This window comes from Numida meleagris, chromosome 15 (assembly GCF_002078875.1).
Source record: "Numida meleagris isolate 19003 breed g44 Domestic line chromosome 15, NumMel1.0, whole genome shotgun sequence".
Lineage (NCBI taxonomy): Eukaryota > Metazoa > Chordata > Aves > Galliformes > Numididae > Numida > Numida meleagris.
Genome location: NC_034423.1, coordinates 121,956 through 141,801, shown reverse-complemented (window position 1 = coordinate 141,801; position 19,846 = coordinate 121,956). Strand labels below are relative to the sequence as shown.

The 19,846-nt window shown below is 44.8% G+C and overlaps 2 protein-coding genes across 11 annotated transcripts; one reads left to right on the top strand and one right to left on the bottom strand.

Annotated features, from left to right (window-relative positions):
* RACK1 (receptor for activated C kinase 1) lies at positions 308 to 3,964 on the bottom strand. The gene is made up of 8 exons (XM_021413507.1): positions 3,744 to 3,964; positions 3,103 to 3,274; positions 2,135 to 2,282; positions 1,750 to 1,845; positions 1,510 to 1,620; positions 1,158 to 1,298; positions 659 to 769; positions 308 to 438 (listed from the first exon to the last, which is right to left on the bottom strand). Exons 1-8 carry the CDS (start codon positions 3,850 to 3,852, stop codon positions 373 to 375), a joined length of 954 nt encoding a protein of 317 aa, XP_021269182.1. The 5' UTR covers positions 3,853 to 3,964; the 3' UTR covers positions 308 to 372.
* On the top strand, positions 4,180 to 19,832 carry LOC110406679 (E3 ubiquitin-protein ligase TRIM39-like). Of its 10 annotated transcripts, none has more exons than XM_021413487.1 (44): positions 4,180 to 4,269; positions 5,950 to 6,054; positions 6,933 to 6,985; positions 7,075 to 7,095; positions 7,390 to 7,407; positions 7,490 to 7,510; positions 7,607 to 7,627; positions 7,851 to 7,871; positions 7,972 to 7,992; positions 8,256 to 8,276; positions 8,501 to 8,521; positions 8,647 to 8,667; positions 9,113 to 9,133; positions 9,268 to 9,288; positions 9,385 to 9,405; positions 9,523 to 9,543; positions 9,783 to 9,803; positions 10,050 to 10,070; positions 10,219 to 10,239; positions 10,465 to 10,485; positions 11,229 to 11,249; positions 11,422 to 11,442; positions 11,521 to 11,541; positions 12,016 to 12,036; positions 12,688 to 12,708; positions 12,969 to 12,989; positions 13,487 to 13,507; positions 13,671 to 13,691; positions 13,945 to 13,965; positions 14,456 to 14,476; positions 14,724 to 14,747; positions 14,835 to 14,855; positions 15,102 to 15,122; positions 15,558 to 15,578; positions 15,824 to 15,844; positions 16,053 to 16,073; positions 16,236 to 16,358; positions 16,820 to 16,840; positions 16,955 to 16,975; positions 17,073 to 17,093; positions 17,297 to 17,317; positions 17,772 to 17,792; positions 17,885 to 17,905; positions 18,167 to 19,832. In XM_021413487.1, exons 3-44 carry the CDS (start codon positions 6,973 to 6,975, stop codon positions 18,676 to 18,678), a joined length of 1,467 nt encoding a protein of 488 aa, XP_021269162.1. In that variant the 5' UTR covers positions 4,180 to 4,269; positions 5,950 to 6,054; positions 6,933 to 6,972; the 3' UTR covers positions 18,679 to 19,832. The 10 variants fall into 10 exon arrangements, with proteins under 10 accessions (XP_021269162.1, XP_021269169.1, XP_021269159.1 ...); XM_021413494.1 differs by having other exon boundaries at positions 7,387 to 7,407; positions 16,338 to 16,358; positions 18,167 to 19,829; XM_021413484.1 differs by having other exon boundaries at positions 7,387 to 7,407; positions 18,167 to 19,829.

The window sequence follows — 19,846 nt, the reverse complement described above, 5'->3', positions numbered from 1 at the left end:
CCCTTCAGCAGCTTGTGAAAGGCATGGAGGCTGCTGGGTGAACGGAGCTCTGTGTTACCACCTCTTCTGTCCTCCCAGCATCTTTAGTGCCTCTATTTTTGGTGGTGGTTGTTTTTTGGGTTTGTTTTTTTTGGCAGTGGTTCTGTTTCCCCAGGTCTGCACTCACTGTGGGCTGCTACTGCTCCACAAGGGGCTCAGGGTTCGAGTCCCTTCTCCCACACATGGGAGAACAGTGATGTCCCCATCCTTAAAGGTGTGGGCACAACACCTTGGTGGCAAGTCCAGAACAGGGGACATGAGGCGGCCATGAGCTCAACAGAGTGCTCTTTTATTGACTTTTGTGCATAAAATCTATGTCTTGTTACCACGTCCTCATCTGGTTCCAATGGTGACTTGCCACACCCGGACGAGGTTATCTGTGTAGCCAGCAAACAGGGTCTGGGGAGAGAAACAGAGAAACTGGATCGTGAAAAGTCAGAAATAAGCCTTCAGGATACGAATAAAAAGATCTCAGAGGGCAGCTCCCAAAGCAGAGCTGCTGGGGGAAGGCAGGAGTTTTAAGGATGCAGGAGGAGGCAAACTTTTGCCACCAGAATCCTGACTCCCCTTTTCTTGGCACACACGCAGCAAACAGGGCAGGGAGGAGGGATATTTCTACCTGCCCGTCTGCAGACCAGGCCAGAGAGGTGCACTGGGGTGGCTCAGCTTTGCTGCTGGTGCTGATCACCTCCTGCTTCAGCTCATCCACGATGATTTTGCCTTCCAGGTCCTGTGCAGGGCAGAAGAAAGCGTGAGGGACTGAGGTCCTGCAGGGAGATTGCTGTAGCCAGACCCAACCCTTCCAACTCAGAACAGGTAGTGGGGTGCTCAGAAACAGCCTCTGAGTTTCCGCACAGAGATGCAGTCAGATGGCATCGAAGTTTCATCACAGCAGAGCGGTGGCTGTGCCCCATGCCACCCTCCCAGTCCAGGAGACAAGGACAGTGCCAGCAGTGTGACCCATCCCACTCAGCCAAAAGGGCTCTGTACCAAGAGATCTGTGGGGCAGGGTGAGGATTTTGACCACAAAGCTGCCTCCAAACCCACAGGATAAGGGAAGTAATTCTATGGGGGGAAAAAGGGGATGTGAAGGAGCTGAAGAGGGAGCTGCCACGTACCCAGATCTTGATGCTGGGGCCGGTGGCAGCGCAGAGCCAGTAGCGGTTGGGGCTGAAGCACAGCGCGTTGATGATGTCCCCTCCGTCAAGCGTGTACAGGTGCTTGCCTTCATTCAGGTCCCACAGCATGGCCTGGCCATCCTGGGGGGCAGCAAAGAAGAATCACAGCAAACTATAAAACCTGTGACTCTGTCACTATTGTCCATCTAAGACCTTCCAGCTTGGATACAGCGCTCTATTTGTGACTGAGATGTGGATCGTAGCTGTTGCAGGATAGCAAGAGGCAGAGCACTGAGCTGGGAGGACACCAAAATAGGCTGAAACTCGGCCTCAGCTTTCCCCCAGTGTGTACCTTGCCTCCAGAAGCACAGAGGGAGCCATCAGGGGAGACGGTCACTGTGTTCAGATATCCCGTGTGGCCGATGTGGTTTGTCTTCAGTTTGCAGTTAGCCAAGTTCCAAACCTAGATTAGGATAAACGTGACGGGTCAGAAATAGGGGGGAGGAAAAAAAAACCCAACAACCCTCCCCTGATTGCTCTGCTCAAATCCTCCCTGCAACATTGCAGACCCCAAAGGAGCTGCTCACCTTACCTTCACCAACTTGTCCCAGCCGCAGGAGACAATGATGGGGTTGCTGCTGTTGGGGGAGAAGCGCACGCACGAAACCCACTCCGAGTGGCTCTCGTCCTGAGGAGGGGAACAGTGTTGGGTTGAGAGCAATGGAAAGTGTCCCCAGTCTGAGCTGCTGCATCCCACTGCTCCCTGAGCCCCTCATAATTGCAGGACTTGTCCTCAGACCCCTCCCAAAAAGAGAGGTCAGCAGGCACGGTGTCACTTTTAATCATTAGGACAGAGGTAGGAGATGTGGATTATGGATCAAAACCAACAAAGCAAGAGGAAAAGTGGCAATATGGACTCGGGAACAAGCCCAGAGAGGCTTCTTTCACAGTGTGGAAACTCAGATTTGTTGTCTCACCTGCACCGTGTACTTGCAGACGCCCAAAGTGTTCCAGAGTTTGATGGTTTTGTCCCTGGAGCCCGAAACAATCTGGCGGTTGTCGGAGGAGAAGGCCACGCTCAGCACGTCCTTGGTGTGGCCAACGAAGCGGCGGGTGGTGGTTCCTCTGCAGGGACACCAGGATGGTCACACAAGAGGGACAAAGCTCAGCAAACCCCAATTAACTTAATTAACCCTCCCAAGGTGAGGAGACCTTGCTGCAGTGTGCCAATTCTTAATAAACGCAACTAATGGAAGGAGAAAGCGAGCTAAAATGGAGCAATCTGAGGCTTCCAGGTGGGTCGAGGAGCAATAGTTCCTGCTCTCCTGCCAACCAGGAACAGAAGGGTGCCAAAGCTTTTTGACATAGGATTGGAATAATCAGGAGGAGTTCAGGGATGTAAAACTCAGCTTCTATGGACGCGCAGCAGTGTCAATGCTGAAAACGTTTGGAGGGTGGGGCAGTTCTCCCTGGTTGGCCTCTGCTGCTTCCTGAGGAGTTTGTTCTCCTACAGCACCCCAGAAATCACAGCGGAAGAAAAGCATGAGCTGCTCCAACCTCACCCCAAACTCTGTACCCCAAAACCACACTGAAGGAAAAGAGGCTTGCTCCAAGACCCCTCTGTGCCCCAGTTATGGTGAAGGAAGAACGAAATCCCCCTCTGCTGCTCCACCTGCTTCTCTCCCATCATAATTGCAGGACGTGTCCTCAGATCCTGGCGGATCAGCAGACTGTGTCAGGTGTAATCACTGGGAGAGGGAGCTGAGGGAGAAATCACCTTGGTCCTCACTCTTAGCAGGATTTATCTCCCAACCTGAGAGGAAATCACCTCAATTTTCATGCTGCGCTGGACACCTCTCCCCCACCCCAACACCCAAACAAACCACGGAGCCCAGCTCTGACCCAAAACTCCCACCCCAGAGCCCTCTTTGTCCCCAGAACTCACGTGGTGAGGTCCCACAGCCTCAAGGTGCCATCCCAGGAGCCTGACAGCGCGAACTGCCCGTCGGAGGAGATGACCACGTCGCTGACAAAGTGCGAGTGGCCTCGCAGGGCTCGTTGCGGGATCCCGTAGTTGGTCTCATCACGGGTCAGCTTCCACATGATTATGGTTTTGTCTGGAAGTTGGGAAAGGCGGGACCCTCAGCTGCCCATCCCTTTTCATATTCCTATCCTCACCGGGCTTTATTTCCCCCATAGCAATGTGGGGCTAACACAGAGGCACCGCACTCTCTCCCTCTGAGCCCTCCAAGCCCTTCCCTATGTCCTCATACACAGGGGTCTCCCCACCCTGCAGCTCCCTGTCCCTGAGCCCTGCACCCCCCGTCTCCCCCTCTCTCCCCCCACGGTTCCCCCTGTGCCCCCTCCTCTAGCATTGATGGTCTCCTCCTATTCCCCCTTCCACTGATGCTCTTCCCCTATCCCCTCCCACTCCCCTAGGCCCCACGGTTCCCTCCCCCACCTCCCCTCCCCCTGATGTTCTCTCCCTCTCCTCCAGACCCACAGTTCCGCTCTATCCCCTGTTCCACCGACAGACCCCTCCCGATCCCTCGGACCAGGCCCGAACCCCTCAGCTGCGGCCCTCACCCCGCGACGCGGAGAGAATCATGTCCGGGAACTGCGGGGTGGTGGCGATCTGCGTCACCCACCCGTTGTGGCCCTTCAGGGTACCGCGGAGGGTCATCTGCTCCGTCATGGCGGCGGCGGGGCGGGAGGATGCCGAGAGATTCAACCAAGGGCCCGGCCCGGTCCGCGCCTTCCACCCGCGATGGCCGCCAGCGCGGAAAGAGAAAGAGGGCGGTCACTTCCGGCGGAAGCGGAAGTAGCATCTGGGTTGTACGGCAAGAGGGCCAACATGGCGGCGCGCATAAAGAGGCACGCTGAATGGGGAAATGGGCTTTGAAGGCGGGTGGGGAAAGTCTCCCTTTGCTGCTGCAGGGACAGGAGGTGTAGGGAGGAGCACTTTCTTTAACATTTGCTTTTATTTAACCTTTAATGTGTAGCATTTTTATTATCCCCATGTGTGCAGCCTGTCCCTGCCACCTGCAGCTGCCCCTGCACCACGCAGCCAGCACAATTTTGGGCTGCCAGCGGCAGGATCCGACCCGGGAAGGTAAACAGAGAAGGACTGGACCCTTCTCCTTTCCCCTTCCCTCTCCCTTTCCTTTCCCATCCCTCCCACGCTGCTTCTTGGGGGGCTGTGAGCAGCCCCCATTGCTCTGTGCCCATTCCAATGGGCAGGGGCTGATAGCGACGTTTACAAACTTTTGGCATCTCTCTGGGTTCCACCCCCATTTCAGCTCACCAGCCCTTTTATTTCCATCCTTATGAGCAGATCATTCTTATTATTAGATCTTTATTATTAGGTCTGTCTTTTTCCAGTGGCAGTTCTGCATTTGCACCTTGGTTTTATCACCTAACATGAAGCTGTTTGTCCCCATTTGATGATATGCACGCAGATAAATCCCTGAAGCAGGAAAGAATTAAGTCTTTACCCTTTCTAAACCCATTTAGATTTAGATTTTTTGCAGGGTTCAGCCAAGACATGCTTCCAGAGCCAGGAATAACACCACTTGAAGTGCCAGCGTGCCTTAAAATCTGGAAAATTGCCCCCAGAATAGGCATGACTCAGCAAGCACCAGCAGACCGTAGTGGGAATAATGTGATTGGATGGCCCCGCAGGTAGGGAGCCCTTTGCTGGACGCCACGATGTCGTTTTTCATAGCCCTGTGAGCGCAGTGTCTTGAATTTCACTCCAGACATTCCTGATTCGGAGATCTCAAATGGCAAAGGTGAAATGGGCGTCAGCGCTCCGGGATGAAGAAATCTCTCCCGGGGTTTTCCGCTGCATCACAGCGGGAGGATTTGCTTTCCCAAAGCGTTGAGTGATGTGAAGAGCCCACATTGGAGCCAGTGGCCACATTCATCCAAGGGAAAACCCATCGGGTGCCACTACAGTTCCCTTTCTAGCATCACAACAAATGCCTTTTCCATCCACCCATCCCCTTTTGGGTTTGGAGGCTGACAAATCCCTTCTGAAATTCCTGTGTTGTGCATGTTATCCTTCATTCTCTAATTCTGAGGCAGCAATCTCCTAGCAAAGATCCCACGACTTAGTTCAGAGTGAGTTTGTCACTTCTAGACATCCTTTATTAACTTCACATCATTTTATATCGATTAGCAGAGAAAAACATACAGGGATAGGAGTCTATCTGTGGGAGTGCTCTGCATTTTCATGCTTGTTTGGCTGATTGAAGGAAGCTAGGAGGAAATATTGTGAAATAATCCCAAATGATGGGAAATTGTGGGTACAGGAGGAGATGCCTTCTGTCATTCTTGGTGCTGGTGAGCAGTAGAGACAGAAGGGAGAAGACGTGATCTCATCTCATATCTCTTTATTTTAGGGCAATGCCAACCAGTGCTGCCCCATTATTTGGGGCCAGGAGTGGCTGCTGCCCCATTGGTGCCCAGAAACCCGTGCCGCCCCAATTTGGGATTGGGGTCTGCTTGCAGGCCATGTCCTCCAACCAACCCATAACTGATAGCTGAGAGGTGACCAGGTCAACCCTCGATTTCTATCCCTCTCTGCAGAAACCTGTTCCTGTCTGTATAGGGATCCCCATCCCTCACCCCTCCCCCAGCACTCCTTCCATCCTCGGCATTTAGGTTGGCTATAATTAGGCTCTGGGAATGTCCCCCTGCTGCCAGCACAGCTGTCGTGTCTGCAATGATCCTTCCAGCTCGCTGCGGACACGCAAGCCCTCCAGCAATCCTAAATACCTATTTCCTACAGTCCTGGGACAAACTGGGAGCTGCCAAAAATCTCCAGCCCCCACGGACGTGACCATCACAGCACCAGGAGCAAAGCAACCGCAACGTGATTACGGTGCAGGTCGGGGTAAGCCTTTCTCTTTCTTCCCACAACCCCCGGGGAAGGCAGAATTTGGGGGATCCTATTGGCTCTATGGGATCTGGGAGATGCAGCAGCAACGTGATACGTTTGCGGTAGCGTAGAGCAAAACAACCTCTTAGAATCCTGCACCTGAATCTGACAGTACTGGAAAGCAGGCGAAGGATGAAGAGAGCAATCAGTCCTTCTGAATTATTTTTCCCTTAGGAAAATGCAACACGGAAATAATTTGGGGCCACTTTCTTTGCTTTCTTTGCACAAATTTAGGTTCTCATAGCAGCTTTAGTCTGACTGAGGTCCCAGTAGGATCTACAGGGTAGAACACAGCAAACAAAAAGTGATTGATGTTTCCTATGGGACCTGTTGCCTTTTCCCATTGAGATTTCTGCTTTTCCAATGGTACCTTTTGCATTTTCGCTGCTCTTTCACCTCCACCACCGCAGTGAATAGGAATTTCTAGTGCTTTTAGGGCACTCATGCTGTTGTGAACGTAGGGATGAACTTGTAACACCTTCCTGGTGTGGTCTGCATATGGGATGGAGAGGAGCTGAGTTCATGGTGCTGCAGATAATTAACAGAGATGTCTGGGCCCTTCTCGTGCCCCTGCTGGAGGTCAGCAGACTCCTGTTACTCAGATTTAAACTGCCTCACCCACAATTTCACCAATCCTCCCAAAAAACATCTCAAACGACAAAGTCTGTTAACTGAGAAAAGCAGCAAAAAGCATCTGTGGCCCCAAATATTTATCCCTTATTCCCATTTATTTCTATGGGCAAAACTGTTCTGGGCATCGGGAAGGTGTTGTATCCCAGGTCTGACTGTCCTTAATTGTGATCATTTAATGACGGTTACGCTTCTCCCATCAGGTGGACATTTGGAAGTGGTTCCAGTTGGGGGGAGAACGTGATGATGGCATCAGGTAGAGCTCAGAAAGTGGTTTTCATCACCAAAGCAATGTTCCAGATCTGGTTTTTCCCACTTTTTTTTCCCACATTTTTTCTTTTTCAGGGAAGAGGAATGCGGATCTTGGTGAGTGATTTTCTTCCTTTTTCCTTCAAAAAGTCCCTTTCCACGCATAGCAGTGGATATACATACCCCCCACTGACACACATTTCCTTTATTCTTCCCTTATATTTATAAATCCCTATATTTTAGACATATGGAAACGAAGCCCGCATTAAATAAATTCAAAACATGCAATTTTTGGAATATTATTTTCAATAGAAAAAAAAATCAATGCAGAACTGCCTCTGGAGGTGTCTTCTGTAGCACTCAGAGAGAGCAGCACAGGGCTGAGTGCTTTCTCTGTCTCTCTTTTAGAAGAATGGGACGCAAAAATCAGTGAGTGCCCCTTTCTCCTCTCCTTTCGTGGTAAGGCATGGGTGTCGAGGGCTTGAATTAATGTGAATTCCTCTGTTTTAAGGGAAGCTAACAGAAGACTTTGGTAAGTCGCTTGTTTTCCTCAGTCTGAATGCACATTTCTACACCTCTGCCATCACGGTGACCAACGTGTGCATGCATTTCTCTTTATTCCCTTTAGAAGAGAGTGACACAGAGCTCGGTGAGTGCTTTGGGGTTCTTATCAAGATGGGAAGACGTCCCTCTGTGTAACAATGGGGATTGGGAAAAGCCCTTCAGCTCTTCAATTTATCCACGTCTGATACCCAGATGGAGTCAGGGCACAGAACTGAAGGAGAGGGGCCAAACTTTGGGCATTTTGGGGTTCTTTTTGCTCCTCAGGAGCTCCCAGGATTAACCCATATCCATTTCTCTGTTATTTTCAGAGGAATGTGACACAGAAGATGGTAAGTGTCCTCCCTGGGAGGGCTCAGGGTCGGCCAGGGAATGACTTCCATCAAATCACACTCCTTTAATGGATATTCTGATGTATTTCTCTGTTTTAAGGGGAACTCGCGGCCGAGATCGGTAAGTCACATGTGGTTATATTTGTGCCTCCCATCAAATAGGGTTCTCTACAGCTTGAGTTGGTTTCCTTGGGGTTTATCCCCCACTTTTCACACAAATATCGGGGAAAAAAACCCAACAAAATGGCACGGAGAGCAGAGAGATTGCAAAGAGGGCGGGTGTTGGGTGCAGAACGACGTTGTGTTCTGATCCAAGGAGGGGTAAATCACGTCCCTGGGGACGAGGGCCTCATGAGAATTGTTCTTTATTTCTCTTTCTTTAAGAGAGACTGACTGCAGAGCTCGGTAAGTGGTTTCCTTTCCTCTCTGCTTCGTTTCCCTGTTGGGTTTTTAGGGGGAAAAACCCTTATTCCCCCCACAAACACACATGGGTAACCCAACCCGGGCTGGGAAGAAGGTCCAGCCATTCAAAAGTGCAAATTGCAATTATCATTAAGAATTGGAAGATGATTCCATCGTGAGCACGGTGGAATTCTGATCACGGTATTTCTCTTTGTTCTCTCTTTCAGAGGAACGTGATAGGAAAATCAGTAAGTGCCATTTTCGTCCCGGGATTAATTGGAGGTGATGGGTTCGTGCCTGGGGAGAAATAAGTTAATACATTATAAAACGTCTTACAATTGAAACTGATGTTCATCTATTTCTTTGTTTTAAGGGAAGCTTACGTCAGACCTCGGTAAGGTTTACTTCCTTAAAATTATCCTTAATTCTGCAAAAGTGCTGGGTATTAAGTTAAAAAGTATGTAAATGAAAGTATATTTATGCATATATTCATTCATTCATTCATATGTACTCATTAATTCCTATGCATGTACTCATTCACTCATATATATGTATATATATTCGTATATATGTGTGTGTGTGAAGAGTTTGGGGTTTCCTCTGCTCGAAGAGGGGGTGAATGAAAGAAGATGCCCTTAACAAGCCCTATTTTTAAAATACTAACAAGGAGAAACGGGATACGTAGGGATAAAGTTCAAAAACGGAAAATAAAAAGAATTAAAAGTGTGAAATATTGAAAATAGGGAAAAGAACAAAAGGTGTAGGGGAAAGAAATGACAATTTGGGTTGGGTTGGGTGCTCTGCGTTTCTCCCCATTCGTTTTCTCTCTCTGCTTCCAGGGGACGTTGACACAAAGCTCAGTGAGTGGAACTCTTCTTTCCCTGCGCTGGGGGAGGTGGGCTGAAGCTCTCCCCAAATATTCAGAATATTTTTGGTAAAGGAAAGAAGAGAACAGAAATTCAGGTGAATTTTCTTCCTTCTCTTTTCCTTCCAGAGGAACGCGATAGGAAAATCAGTGAGTGTCGCTTCTTTTGGGGCCAAAACCCTTCGGTTTGGGGGGGGGGAGCACCGATAGAAGTGGTTAATTCTGTGTTTTTTTCCCTCTCTGCAGCCAAACTCTCAGCAGAAATACGTAAGTCGCTTTCTTCCCCCGTCTGAACCGTTTCCTTGTATTCTTAGACTTCCATTTTTGTGCTGTTTTACTCAAAATAATGGGTTTTTTTGGGTTCTTTTTGTTCCTATTTGATAGGCAGACTGACTGCGCTGCTGGGTGAGTGGTTCCGCTGAATCCGTGCGCGGTTTTGGGCTGAAAACCCTTAAAAATGGGAACTCTGAGCCCAGACAGCTTATTTCTGCGCTTTGTTTTGTTTGTAATAGAAGAAAAATGGGGGGAAATGGGCAAAATGAGCGTTGCAGCGAGCAGAGCTGTTGTCCTAGGGCAAGAGGGCACCGCCGTGTAAAAAATCTATATTTTTACCTTTTTTCCTTTTTTTTTTTTCCCCCATTTAGGGGACCGTGACTCAAAGCTCCGTAAGTGCTGTCCTTCTCCTGATGAAGGTCTGAGTGAAGTGGGGATTTTCCTCAGTGTGCTCCTAAAATCCCTCCCCTTCTGCACCGTTTTTTCCCAAATTTTGCGTTTCTCCACCCAATCCCTTACGTTGCTCCTAAATGGGTGGCATTGCCTGAGTCAGCAGTTTTCTTGGCTGTTTTCTATCCAGTATATACAGGAAACGAAGGGATCTGGTTTTAAATAAACTTCAATTTTTCCCTTTTTAGGAAAGCTCACGGCGGAACTCGGTAAGCAAATTTCTTCCTATAAAATAAATGAGATAATTTATGGATGGATGGAAATGAACCAATTAGTAGAGGTCAGCTTTGCACCAGAGCAGCCTGAAGACGGATCAATATCTGCTTTTATTTATTTTTTCTTCTTATTTTTTTGTAGCAAAGTGTGATGCCACCATCAGTAAGTGCCGATCCCATGGGGGGGGTACCTCCACCTTCGGGTGATTTTCTGCTGCTTCAGCATTGAAAGGATTTTAACCAGAATTCCTGAAATCCAGCAAAATTTGGGTCAGGAGAAGGAATCTTTGCTGTTGTGGGGGAAAGCAGAGCCAAATTTGGGGGGGAGGGAAAATCTCAGGGGTGTTTCAGAAATTCAATGGGATCTGATGGTGTCTTCTGCTCTCAGGGCTATTTACAGTGGAGCTTGGTAAGTCCGTTTCCTCTTTCCTTTTTTTAATTTTTATTTAATATTAGTATTATATATTGATATTATCATTATTATTCTTTGTACATATTGTTACACATTTATTTGTTTATGCTTTTTTTCATATCGTATTTTTTATTAATTTTATTAATTATCATACATCAGTATCTGCCTTAGGTGTGTTAATTATTGTTATTATTGGGTGGGTTATTTCATACATTAAATAATATAATTATTATATATAATGTAAATGCATGTATAGCAATATATATTATAATATAATGCATATATATTAGTATATATATAATTTTATATAATTATAATATATATTTATGTATTTATATATTAACAATAATATGCACATATATGTTATGATATACTTATATTATTCAGTTATAACTATAATGTATAACATATATCATATGATTATACTATATTACATATAGTATAATATATTTACATATTATTATCATACATATATATTATAATATTATTATAATTCATTTACTTATTTCTGCCTTTTTCCACGTGTTTCACTGGCCTGGTTAAAATCTAAATACACCCTAAAGGCAGAATTAAAGAAAGCGAAATCCCCCAAATTAACACCAAATAATTGGGGCTATGGACCACGTGGGTCAAAGCAGAACCGCCTTCAGTCCACGTCACGAAATTAAGGCTAAAAAGGTTTGAATTTGGAATGGAGAAATGATGACAAATAACACCCAATGGCTTTTCTCTTCTTCTAGGAGAACGCCACACCAAAATAGGTAGGTGGGGGGTCTGCTTCCATCGCTTGAATGGAAGAAATTGCATGAATGAGAACTGTCCATCGTGAAGCTGGGATTGAAGGGCCCATAAATCACCACTTATTGTCTATGAATAAACAGAAAAAAAGCCTCAACTTGAAAATAACGTTGTTTTTTTCATCTCTCTTTTAAGGGGAGCTCACTGCAGAAGTTGGTAAGTCTTTTTCCCATCGATTTACGCGAAAATGGTTCATCAGATACGTAATAATCCCTTATTTCTGCTTATTTTTAGGGGACTATGATAGGAAACTTCGTAAGTGCCTTTCATTCTTCCCTTTAAGAGTTGATGATATTTTATTTTTGATGCTTCCATGTACCACCAGCCACCAGCCCAAAAATTGCATGTTAATTTTAGAGGTGATGGGCGTCCAACCTGAGCACCACCACTGGGGGGGGGGCTGAGATTCATGGAATTTGGGTTTTCAGCATTAAAATGTCCCTGGGTTCCTGTGCGTGCTCAGGGTAACGCGACCAGGGCTTCCCAGTAGGGGATGGAACCCCGAAATGTTTCTACCTAAAACCTCACCTTTCCCACTGGAAATTTATCCTGTAAATCCGTATCTCTCCACATTTGAGTGTCACTCATCAAATATCGCTATTTTGGCAATGTTGAGGAGATGAATTTTTTTAAAGATTGGTTAATCTGGAGGTGTTTGCGTTGGTCAATGATGTCATGAGGTAAAGATCCGTATCATTGAATCCCCATTTCTTTTTTCTTTATCTTAAGGGAAACACGCAGCAGAACTCGGTAAGGAAATACCCTCCTTTGGTTTGTTCTCTTATTTTTCCCCTTTGGGGGGATTTTTTTCTTCTTTTTTTCTTTTTTTCTTTTTTTCTTTTTTTCTTTTTTCTTTTTTCTTTTTTCTTTTTTCTTTTTTCTTTTTTCTTTTTTCTTTTTTCTTTTTTCTTTTTTCTTTTTTCTTTTTTCTTTTTTTCTTTTTTCTTTTTTCTTTTTTCTTTTTTCTTTTTTCTTTTTTCTTTTTTCTTTTTTCTTTTTTCTTTTTTTCTTTTTTTCTTTNTTTCTTTTTTCTTTTTTCTTTTTTCTTTTTTCTTTTTTCTTTTTTCTTTTTTTCTTTTTTTCTTTTTTTCTTCTTTTCTTCTTTTCTTCTTTTCTTCTTTTCTTCTTTTCTTTTTTTCTTTTTTTCTTTTTTTCTTTTTTTCTTTTTTTCTTTTTTTCTTTTTTTCTTTTTTTCTTTTTTTCTTTTTTTCTTCTTTTTTTTTCCTACTCCTTTCTTGTTTCTTTGCTTGCTCTTCCTTTCTCTTCCTTTCTCTTGCTTTCTCTTCCTGAAGTTGCATTGGCTTGGCGTTGTTTTATTTTACATTTTTTAAGTTTTGAACGGAACAGGCAGACAGAGCACAACTGGGCACTAATTCCTCTTTATTTCTCTTTTATTTTCAGAGGAACGTGATCTGAAAATCAGTAAGTGTCGTATCAAAGCCATGGGGCTGTGCTGGGTTTCATCCCCACAAATGGGAATTTTATAAATTTTTAAAAATTATTTTTTTTTATTATTTTATACTACATATATTTGATGTTAGCAATATTTTAAAACAGAAGGTAACAATGGGAGTAAAAAGAATAAAATAACTCAAGAATCTTAGGGTCAATAGTAACACAATGATGCAACATGGAGACAAAAGCAGTAATTCTTATTTCTTTGTTCTTTTTTTTCCTTCCAGGGGAACACAAAGCAGAGATAAGTAAGTGATGTTTTCTGTACTCTATGATGGAGAAATTCCTTCTCTGTGATATAGAAAATAAACTCTATTATTTGAGTATTTTTTTGGCTTAACCCAAATGCAGAGTACTAGAAATCCTACATCCCAAATAGAGAATTTCCCATAGGAAAAAAAGCCAGCAATTTGGGGCTGGAGGGAAACAGTTTCACTTCCTTGCTGAAAAGTGAATGAAAAGGGGAAAAAAAACCTCATAAAAATTGAGGTTTTCTCATGAATCTGTCATGAAATGGGTTGGGGCTCCACGTGGGAACCTGAATTCTGGTGATGTCAGCATTTTGTTTCGGGTTCAGCCCAGCAAAATCTGTGTCTCAGTCCTTTATTTCTCTATCACTGATGTCAGGGTGATTTCTTTTTTTTTGATTACTTTTTCCTTTTTCTTTTTTGTTTTTTTTCTTTTACTTTCCCTTTTTTTCCCCCTTTTTCCTTCCCTTTTTTCCTCTTCTCTGTTTTGCTTTAAGGGCACCTCACTGAGCTGCTTGGTAAGTGCTTTTCCTTCCTTCCATCTGTAAATGCAGCAACTGAACAAAACATATGGGGGGGGAGGAGGAAGAAAACAAAATATCGGTGAAGTCAGTGCTTTGGGAAAGCTGTAATTAACATTTTTCCAGAAAATGAATGCTTCATATTCCCTTCTCTTTGCAGAGAATCGTGATTCTGAAGTCCGTAAGTCCCTCTGTTCATCCCAGAGCTGTGAGTCCTCCAATGGAAAATGCAAAATTTTGTATTCTGCCCCAAAATTGTCCTTTTTGAGGCTGCAAGAGATGAGAAAATAAGGAGAAATATCCTTGTTTCCTCATCTCCTTATTTATGTGCAAAACTAGGTGATTCTTTTCTGCCAAACCCGTTAGGAATAAAAATCCAAAATGGGAGAAAATGATATGTATTCATTTCTGTTGTTTTTCTGTTTAATTTTTAGGAGAGCAGGACATCCTCATTAGTAAGTGCCACTTTTGTTGTCCAAGAAATGGGGCTCCTGGGGATGTTTGGGTGCTGTGAGCACTGCGATTGCTGCCACTGCTGGGGCTTTGTCATCTGGTGGGAATGGAATCACCTCAAAAGAAAGAGGAACAGGAGGGAATTATTTTGAGAAAAAGGGAAATAAATTGAATTCTTTGGGGAAAAAAAAAAAAGTGGAATAGAGGGAAAATATTGGGGAAGAAAGTAAAATAGAATGGAATTATTTCAAAAAAAATGGAATGAAATTTGGGGAGGGGGAAGGGGAAATGGGATGGAATTACTTGGAGGAAAAAGGGGAAATTGAAGGATTTGGGGGGGAAAAAAAGTGGGGAAAATGAATGATTTGGGGGGAGAAGGGGGAACCTCGAGCTCCCCCATCACAACCCTCTGTGCTTCCTTGGGAAGGACATGTGCTGATGACCCCAAATTTAGTGGTGACACCAAATTCACCAAATTTTCTCCTTTTTAAGGGAAACTGTCAGAAGAGCTCGGTGAGTTATTTCTGTTTCTTCCACAAAACCAATTCTGGATTTTTTTTTTTTTTTGTTAATATTTTCCTTCTTTGTCTCGTGGTATTTTAAGAGATAACAGCAGAAGGAATGGGACAAAGGGTGCAGAGGATTTTGGGGACAAATAACAGGGAAAACAGGACTGGAATAGGAATGGGCATGGTGCAATAATCTATGGCGCAAAAGGAAATTGTGTGGTTTCATGTTTCACTTTTTCTCTTCTCTTTAGAGGAATTAAAGGGTCGGGAAGCTGGTAAGTGAGATTCCTTCCCCCTGCTTTCCCCAAAATGATAAGGAGTAATATGGATTCTGATCCTTTTTTCTCCCTTTTTGTTCCTAGAGGAGAGTGACCTGGAGAGAGGTAAGCATCATTTCCTTTCCTTCTACTGCTGGAAATTCCTTTTGACTGAAGGAATCCCCTGTGAGCATGCTGATGGGATGGGAATTCTGCAGCAGCCCTTGCTCTGATACACAATTATTGTAATTACTTCATTTTTTATACACAGAAGTAGATAGGAGTATTTCAGAGCAGTGCAGAAAATGCCCTTTATCACAAAACCAGCATATGACCATTTTAAATGGAAATTCTTTCTTTTTCCCTTTGCAGATGAACTCACTGAAGAACTTGGTACGTCTTCATGCTTTGCCAACACCAAACTCCTCTTTTCACCTTTTCTGCTGAATGGATTTGTTGGGTCACAACGAATGAATGAAGCAACCACCATTGGAAATTGATGCTGATGTTATAATATATGTATTACATGTGTATATATTTATTTTCCCAATTTTTTTGAGGTTTTTGGTTAAGTGTGGCAGAGGAATCACGGAGCACCTTCTGATAAATAAAGCTCCAATCTACTCCAGCCCCTAATGATCTTCCTGCAATGGGGCATTGTTTTGATATTTCCTCTCTCAAAGATGTGGGATGGGGAACTTTGTACACATCTCAGTTTTGCAAGAAAAGGAGAAAAAGGTCTTCTGATAAGAGACAAAAGTTAATAGAGAAGGAGATGAAAACTGAAATAAACAGATCTTAATGGAAATCTCTTTTTTCTCTCCCAAGATGAAGTCACCGAGGAGCTGGGTATGTGATTCTTTCTGTTTTTAACAAAAAACATGGCTGATTTCTGAGACATTGGAGATTTCTTTGTGGCTTTTCCCTTAGCAAGAATTGTTGTTTAGGGGGAGGGAGATGAATCCACAGAAAACTGGATTTCAAATAATGGGTGTTGGGGTTTTATTGAGGGGGGGAAGAACTCTGATTTAACATCAATAGGTACTTTTCAATTATTTATTTATTTTTTTTCCTCAACCATTTCTCATTTTTAGGGGAACGTGATAAAAAAATAGGTGAGTGTCACACTCCTTCCCTGGGTCTGTGTGTGTTTCAGTGGGGTCCCAATAGGGTAACCCCACTTTTCCCACCCCAACTACCTGAGTTCCTGCAGCATCTCCTGCCCGTGTTTGAGTCTGGGATCCTCCAGAACTCGTTGAGTTCATGAAGTAAAAGAGGAATTTAATACAAAATTCAAACCACTTTTCCTTTTTCTCCTTTTAGGTGAACTCACTGCAGAGCTGGGTAAGTCCTTTGGGTGAAATCAAATAATGTTAGGTTGGCTTTGGTAAAAATAACGTAAATTTGAGCAATTTGTGAGCTTTGCTTTAAGGTTTGGCAATAAACGAGGGGATCTGTATAAAATCTGAGGCAACGTGCAAGCTACAATTATAATTCTCCGTATAGAATGGAAGATAGAAGGTCTATCTCCAGATGATGAACACAGAAAGAAGAGGGGATGTTTAGGAATGACATTTTTCCTTTCTTTTCTCTTTTTCCCTTTTTTAGAGGAACGCAATGCCAAAATTGGTACGTGTCCATCTCCTTCTGTATTTGCGGTGTCTTCAGAAAGGCTGGTGGTTTCATTTCATTTGGGATGGTTTGGGTTGAGGGTTTGGTTCATGATGGAATCTGGGGGAGGATTCAGGTGCCCAAACACAGCATCATGTCCCATCTCGTGGCTGTTTCCCTATGGGCTTGGGTCCTTCTCTTGGGTACCAAAGAACATCTGATGTCCACAATATTCCATTAGAAGAAACACATCCATTAATGATATATCCACAGAATACAAGAGAACAGTCTACGTTTACTTCAGATTAACCATGGTATGGTTATATATACTTCAGGTTATATTCAATACTTCAGGTTAACCATGAAAAAAACAAACAAACAAAAAAGTGATTGAATGTCTCAATTCAGGGATCCTGTGGATGAAATCATGACTTTAATTACAAGAGAAATGAAACTCACCGTTTTTGTTCTCTTTTCAGGTGAACTCTCTGCAGAAGTTGGTGAGTAAAACCAACATGTGCAGTTTGCTGTCTGTTTTGGATATATTTTACAAGTGGATAGATAACCTATATGTTATAACAACTCTGGTTTCCTTTTCTCCTTCTTTCCTTCAGAAAAACGAGAGAGAAGAATTGGTGAGTATCAGACCTCCTTGGTGTATTGGGAAGATCCATGCCACCATGTCGGTGCCAAGCATAATGGAAATCCTTTATTTTTTCCTTATGTCTCCAGATGAACTCACTGCAGAGCTTGGTAAGTCATGATTATAACTCACGACGAGTTATGCTATTGTTATATATTATATATATTATATTGTTACTATAACTCATAGTGAGTTATAATAAAGCAAACAATCGCAAGGCAGAGAAATATGGATTTGCTTTGAGAGCCAAATCTTAGGAAGTCACAACACAAAGGGAAGAGGACAATAACCATTTCTGTTGTTCTCTTTTCAGAGCACTACAAGGCAAAAGCAAGTGAGTGTCTCCTTCCTTTTTCGGCACGTGAGAGATTTTGGGGGCTTTTGGGACAGGTGTGGAGATTTACTCATAGAAAAACATGAGATAAGAAGGCACGATTTGTTAACTTGAATTCAGAGTGGTTTGAAATTGGAGAAATTTCAGAATAGATCATCTCCCTGATACCTAATTATATGATGGGATTAATTACAATCTGCCCGGGAAAGGAAAACTGAATTTTTTCGTGCCTCCATCAGGCGTGAAGTCCATCAGATTTAAACTTACAGCTTAAAAAATTGTTCATTGTTTTCATTTAACCTCCGTGTAAGTTAAAAGACGGACTTCAGCATCGCAGAAGCAGCCCACAAATGGTTAAAAAATCAGTCATGGATTTCCACAGCACCCACACACCTTCCCTCTGAATAGGGAAAAAAAACCCACCAATATTAAAACTAATTGTTTTTTCTTTTAGGAAAATGTTTTGAGGAGCATAGTAAGTGCCTTTTTCTCCCTTCTTTAAGCATCACTTTTCATTTTAAGTTTGCGTCACCGTTAATCATCTGTCTTCTTATTATGCATTTTTAGGGAGAGGCGAAGAAAAGTTGGGTGAGTAATTTGGTTAATTGGGTTTCTGCTTGGGGACCCCATACAGGAGCTCGTGTCCTCCTCTCAATGCCTGCACTACTGTAGAAATTAGACATGTAGGTGGGAAATATTGGACCTGCGTGGCGGTATTGCAGACCCCATTTATGTGTAGGGGAAGTAGAGCATCAACATATCGAGCCTTGAGCTCCGTAAGGACAAGCCACCCTATTCGATTTCAAGCAAAGTCGAGTTAAATAGATTTAATTCTTTCTTTTTCCACAGTAAAGGTGACGCTGGACCCGGAGACGGCCCATCCTCGCCTCGTCCTGTCCGAGGACCAGAAGAGCGTCCGATGGGAGTACACCCTGCAGGAATCCCCCGACGGCCCCGAGCGCTTCGACGCTGATCCCTGCGTGCTGGGCTGCGAAGCGTTCACCTCCGGGAGGCACTGCTGGGTGGTGGATCTCGCAGAAGGGCAGTACTGCGCCGTCGGGGTCAGCAGAGAGTCCCTGCCGAGGAAACGAGCCGTCAGCTTTAATCCTGATGAAGGGATCTGGGCTGTGCAGCAATGGGGGTTCAAGAACCGAGCCCTCACCTCCCCTCCAACCCCACTGAACCTTCCCCGGGTTCCCAAAAAGATCCGCATCTCTCTGGACTACGACTGGGGCGAGGTGGCGTTTTTTGATGCGGAGAACCAAGTCCCCATCTTCACTTTTCCTCCGGCCTTCTTCGGTGGGGAGCGGCTCCGGCCGTGGTTCTGGGTGGAGCTGGGCTCCCTCTCGCTCCCCCGATAATCCCGGAATTTCTGGAGGTGCCTTACAGCAGCTCTTCAAGACCAGGCTGAAAAAACTCTCAGGAAAAGCAGCATCAAAACCTCGTTCTCCCCCCTTCCCAATCAACCATCATCACACAAAAGAAAGGACACCCATCCTCAACATCCTCCATGTGTCATGTATGGTGCCCCCCATTGACCTGTGGGTGGCTCCTGTTGATGTCTGGTGCCCCCCATTGACGTGAGGTGGTCCCCATTGACATATAGGGTGGCTCCTGTTGATGTCTGGTGCCCACCACTGGCATATGGTGGCCCCCGTTGACCTATGGGGTGGCTCCTGCTGATGCCTGGTGACCCCCATTGACATATGGGGTGACTCCTGTTGATGTCTGGTGCCCACCATTGGCATATGGTGTTCCCCATTGACCTATGGGGTGACTCCTGTTGATGTCTGGTGCCCCCCATTGATGTATGGCCCCTCCCCTGGATCCAGTGCCTCCTGATTGCAGTTCCAACCTCTAGGGACATTAAACGACCCACAGAGAGGATGGGTTCCTCTTTGGGCTGGTGGTAAGAGGTGGGCACCAGGGTAAGTCGTCACCTACATCGCCACCAGTGTTTTGTCTCAGCAACTGACCATCTCTCCATCAGCTGTTGAAGGAGAAATCTGTGCTCAGAAGAGATGAAATTGGGCTCAAGTCTGGCTGGGGAAGATGATCCGATTCCAACCAGAGTCTGGGAGACTTTGGGGAATCTGTGAGTCCTATGGGAGAATGGATAACCCTTCATCCAAGAGCAAGCTGGCATGATGCTCTGGGGTGAAAACCCATAAGGCCACGTGGTTTTAAGGTTTGAGGTGGCTCACACCACGTAGCTCTGCTTCCAGCGAGGCACTGGGAGCCCTAAACCCACGGAGAGGTCAAACCAGTACTTGAGATCAATGTGGGGCCAGCTGTGATGGGAGGTAGGCAACTATGGACATCGCTGAAGCCGCCCCGAGCTATGGGGAACTTTGGTTTTCGCCTTTCACTGCACTTTAATAGGATTTCCCGTCAATGTCTGCTTGTTCTTAGCCATCTGTTTTAAAAATAATAATTAAATCTTGTCTTCTGCCCCACTGTGGGGTGAGCAGCTGGTGGTTCCCAGCTCACAATAAACCACTTGAGACGCTCCGGAGAATTCGCATTCTT

Coding starts and splice junctions, on each gene's coding strand:
- LOC110406679 (XM_021413484.1), top strand. Junction 7,628..7,850: donor AGAGAGTGACACAGAGCTCG/GTGAGTGCTTTG, acceptor TGTTATTTTCAG/AGGAATGTGACACAGAAGAT. Junction 15,845..16,052: donor GGAACGTGATAAAAAAATAG/GTGAGTGTCACA, acceptor TTCTCCTTTTAG/GTGAACTCACTGCAGAGCTG.
- RACK1 (XM_021413507.1), bottom strand. CDS start 3,852: ATGACGGAGCAGATGACCCTCCGCGGTACCCTGAAGGGCCACAACGGG. Junction 3,275..3,743: donor GATTCTCTCCGCGTCGCGGG/GTGAGGGCCGCA, acceptor CCCAACTTCCAG/ACAAAACCATAATCATGTGG. Junction 2,283..3,102: donor AGGCTGTGGGACCTCACCAC/GTGAGTTCTGGG, acceptor GTGTCCCTGCAG/AGGAACCACCACCCGCCGCT.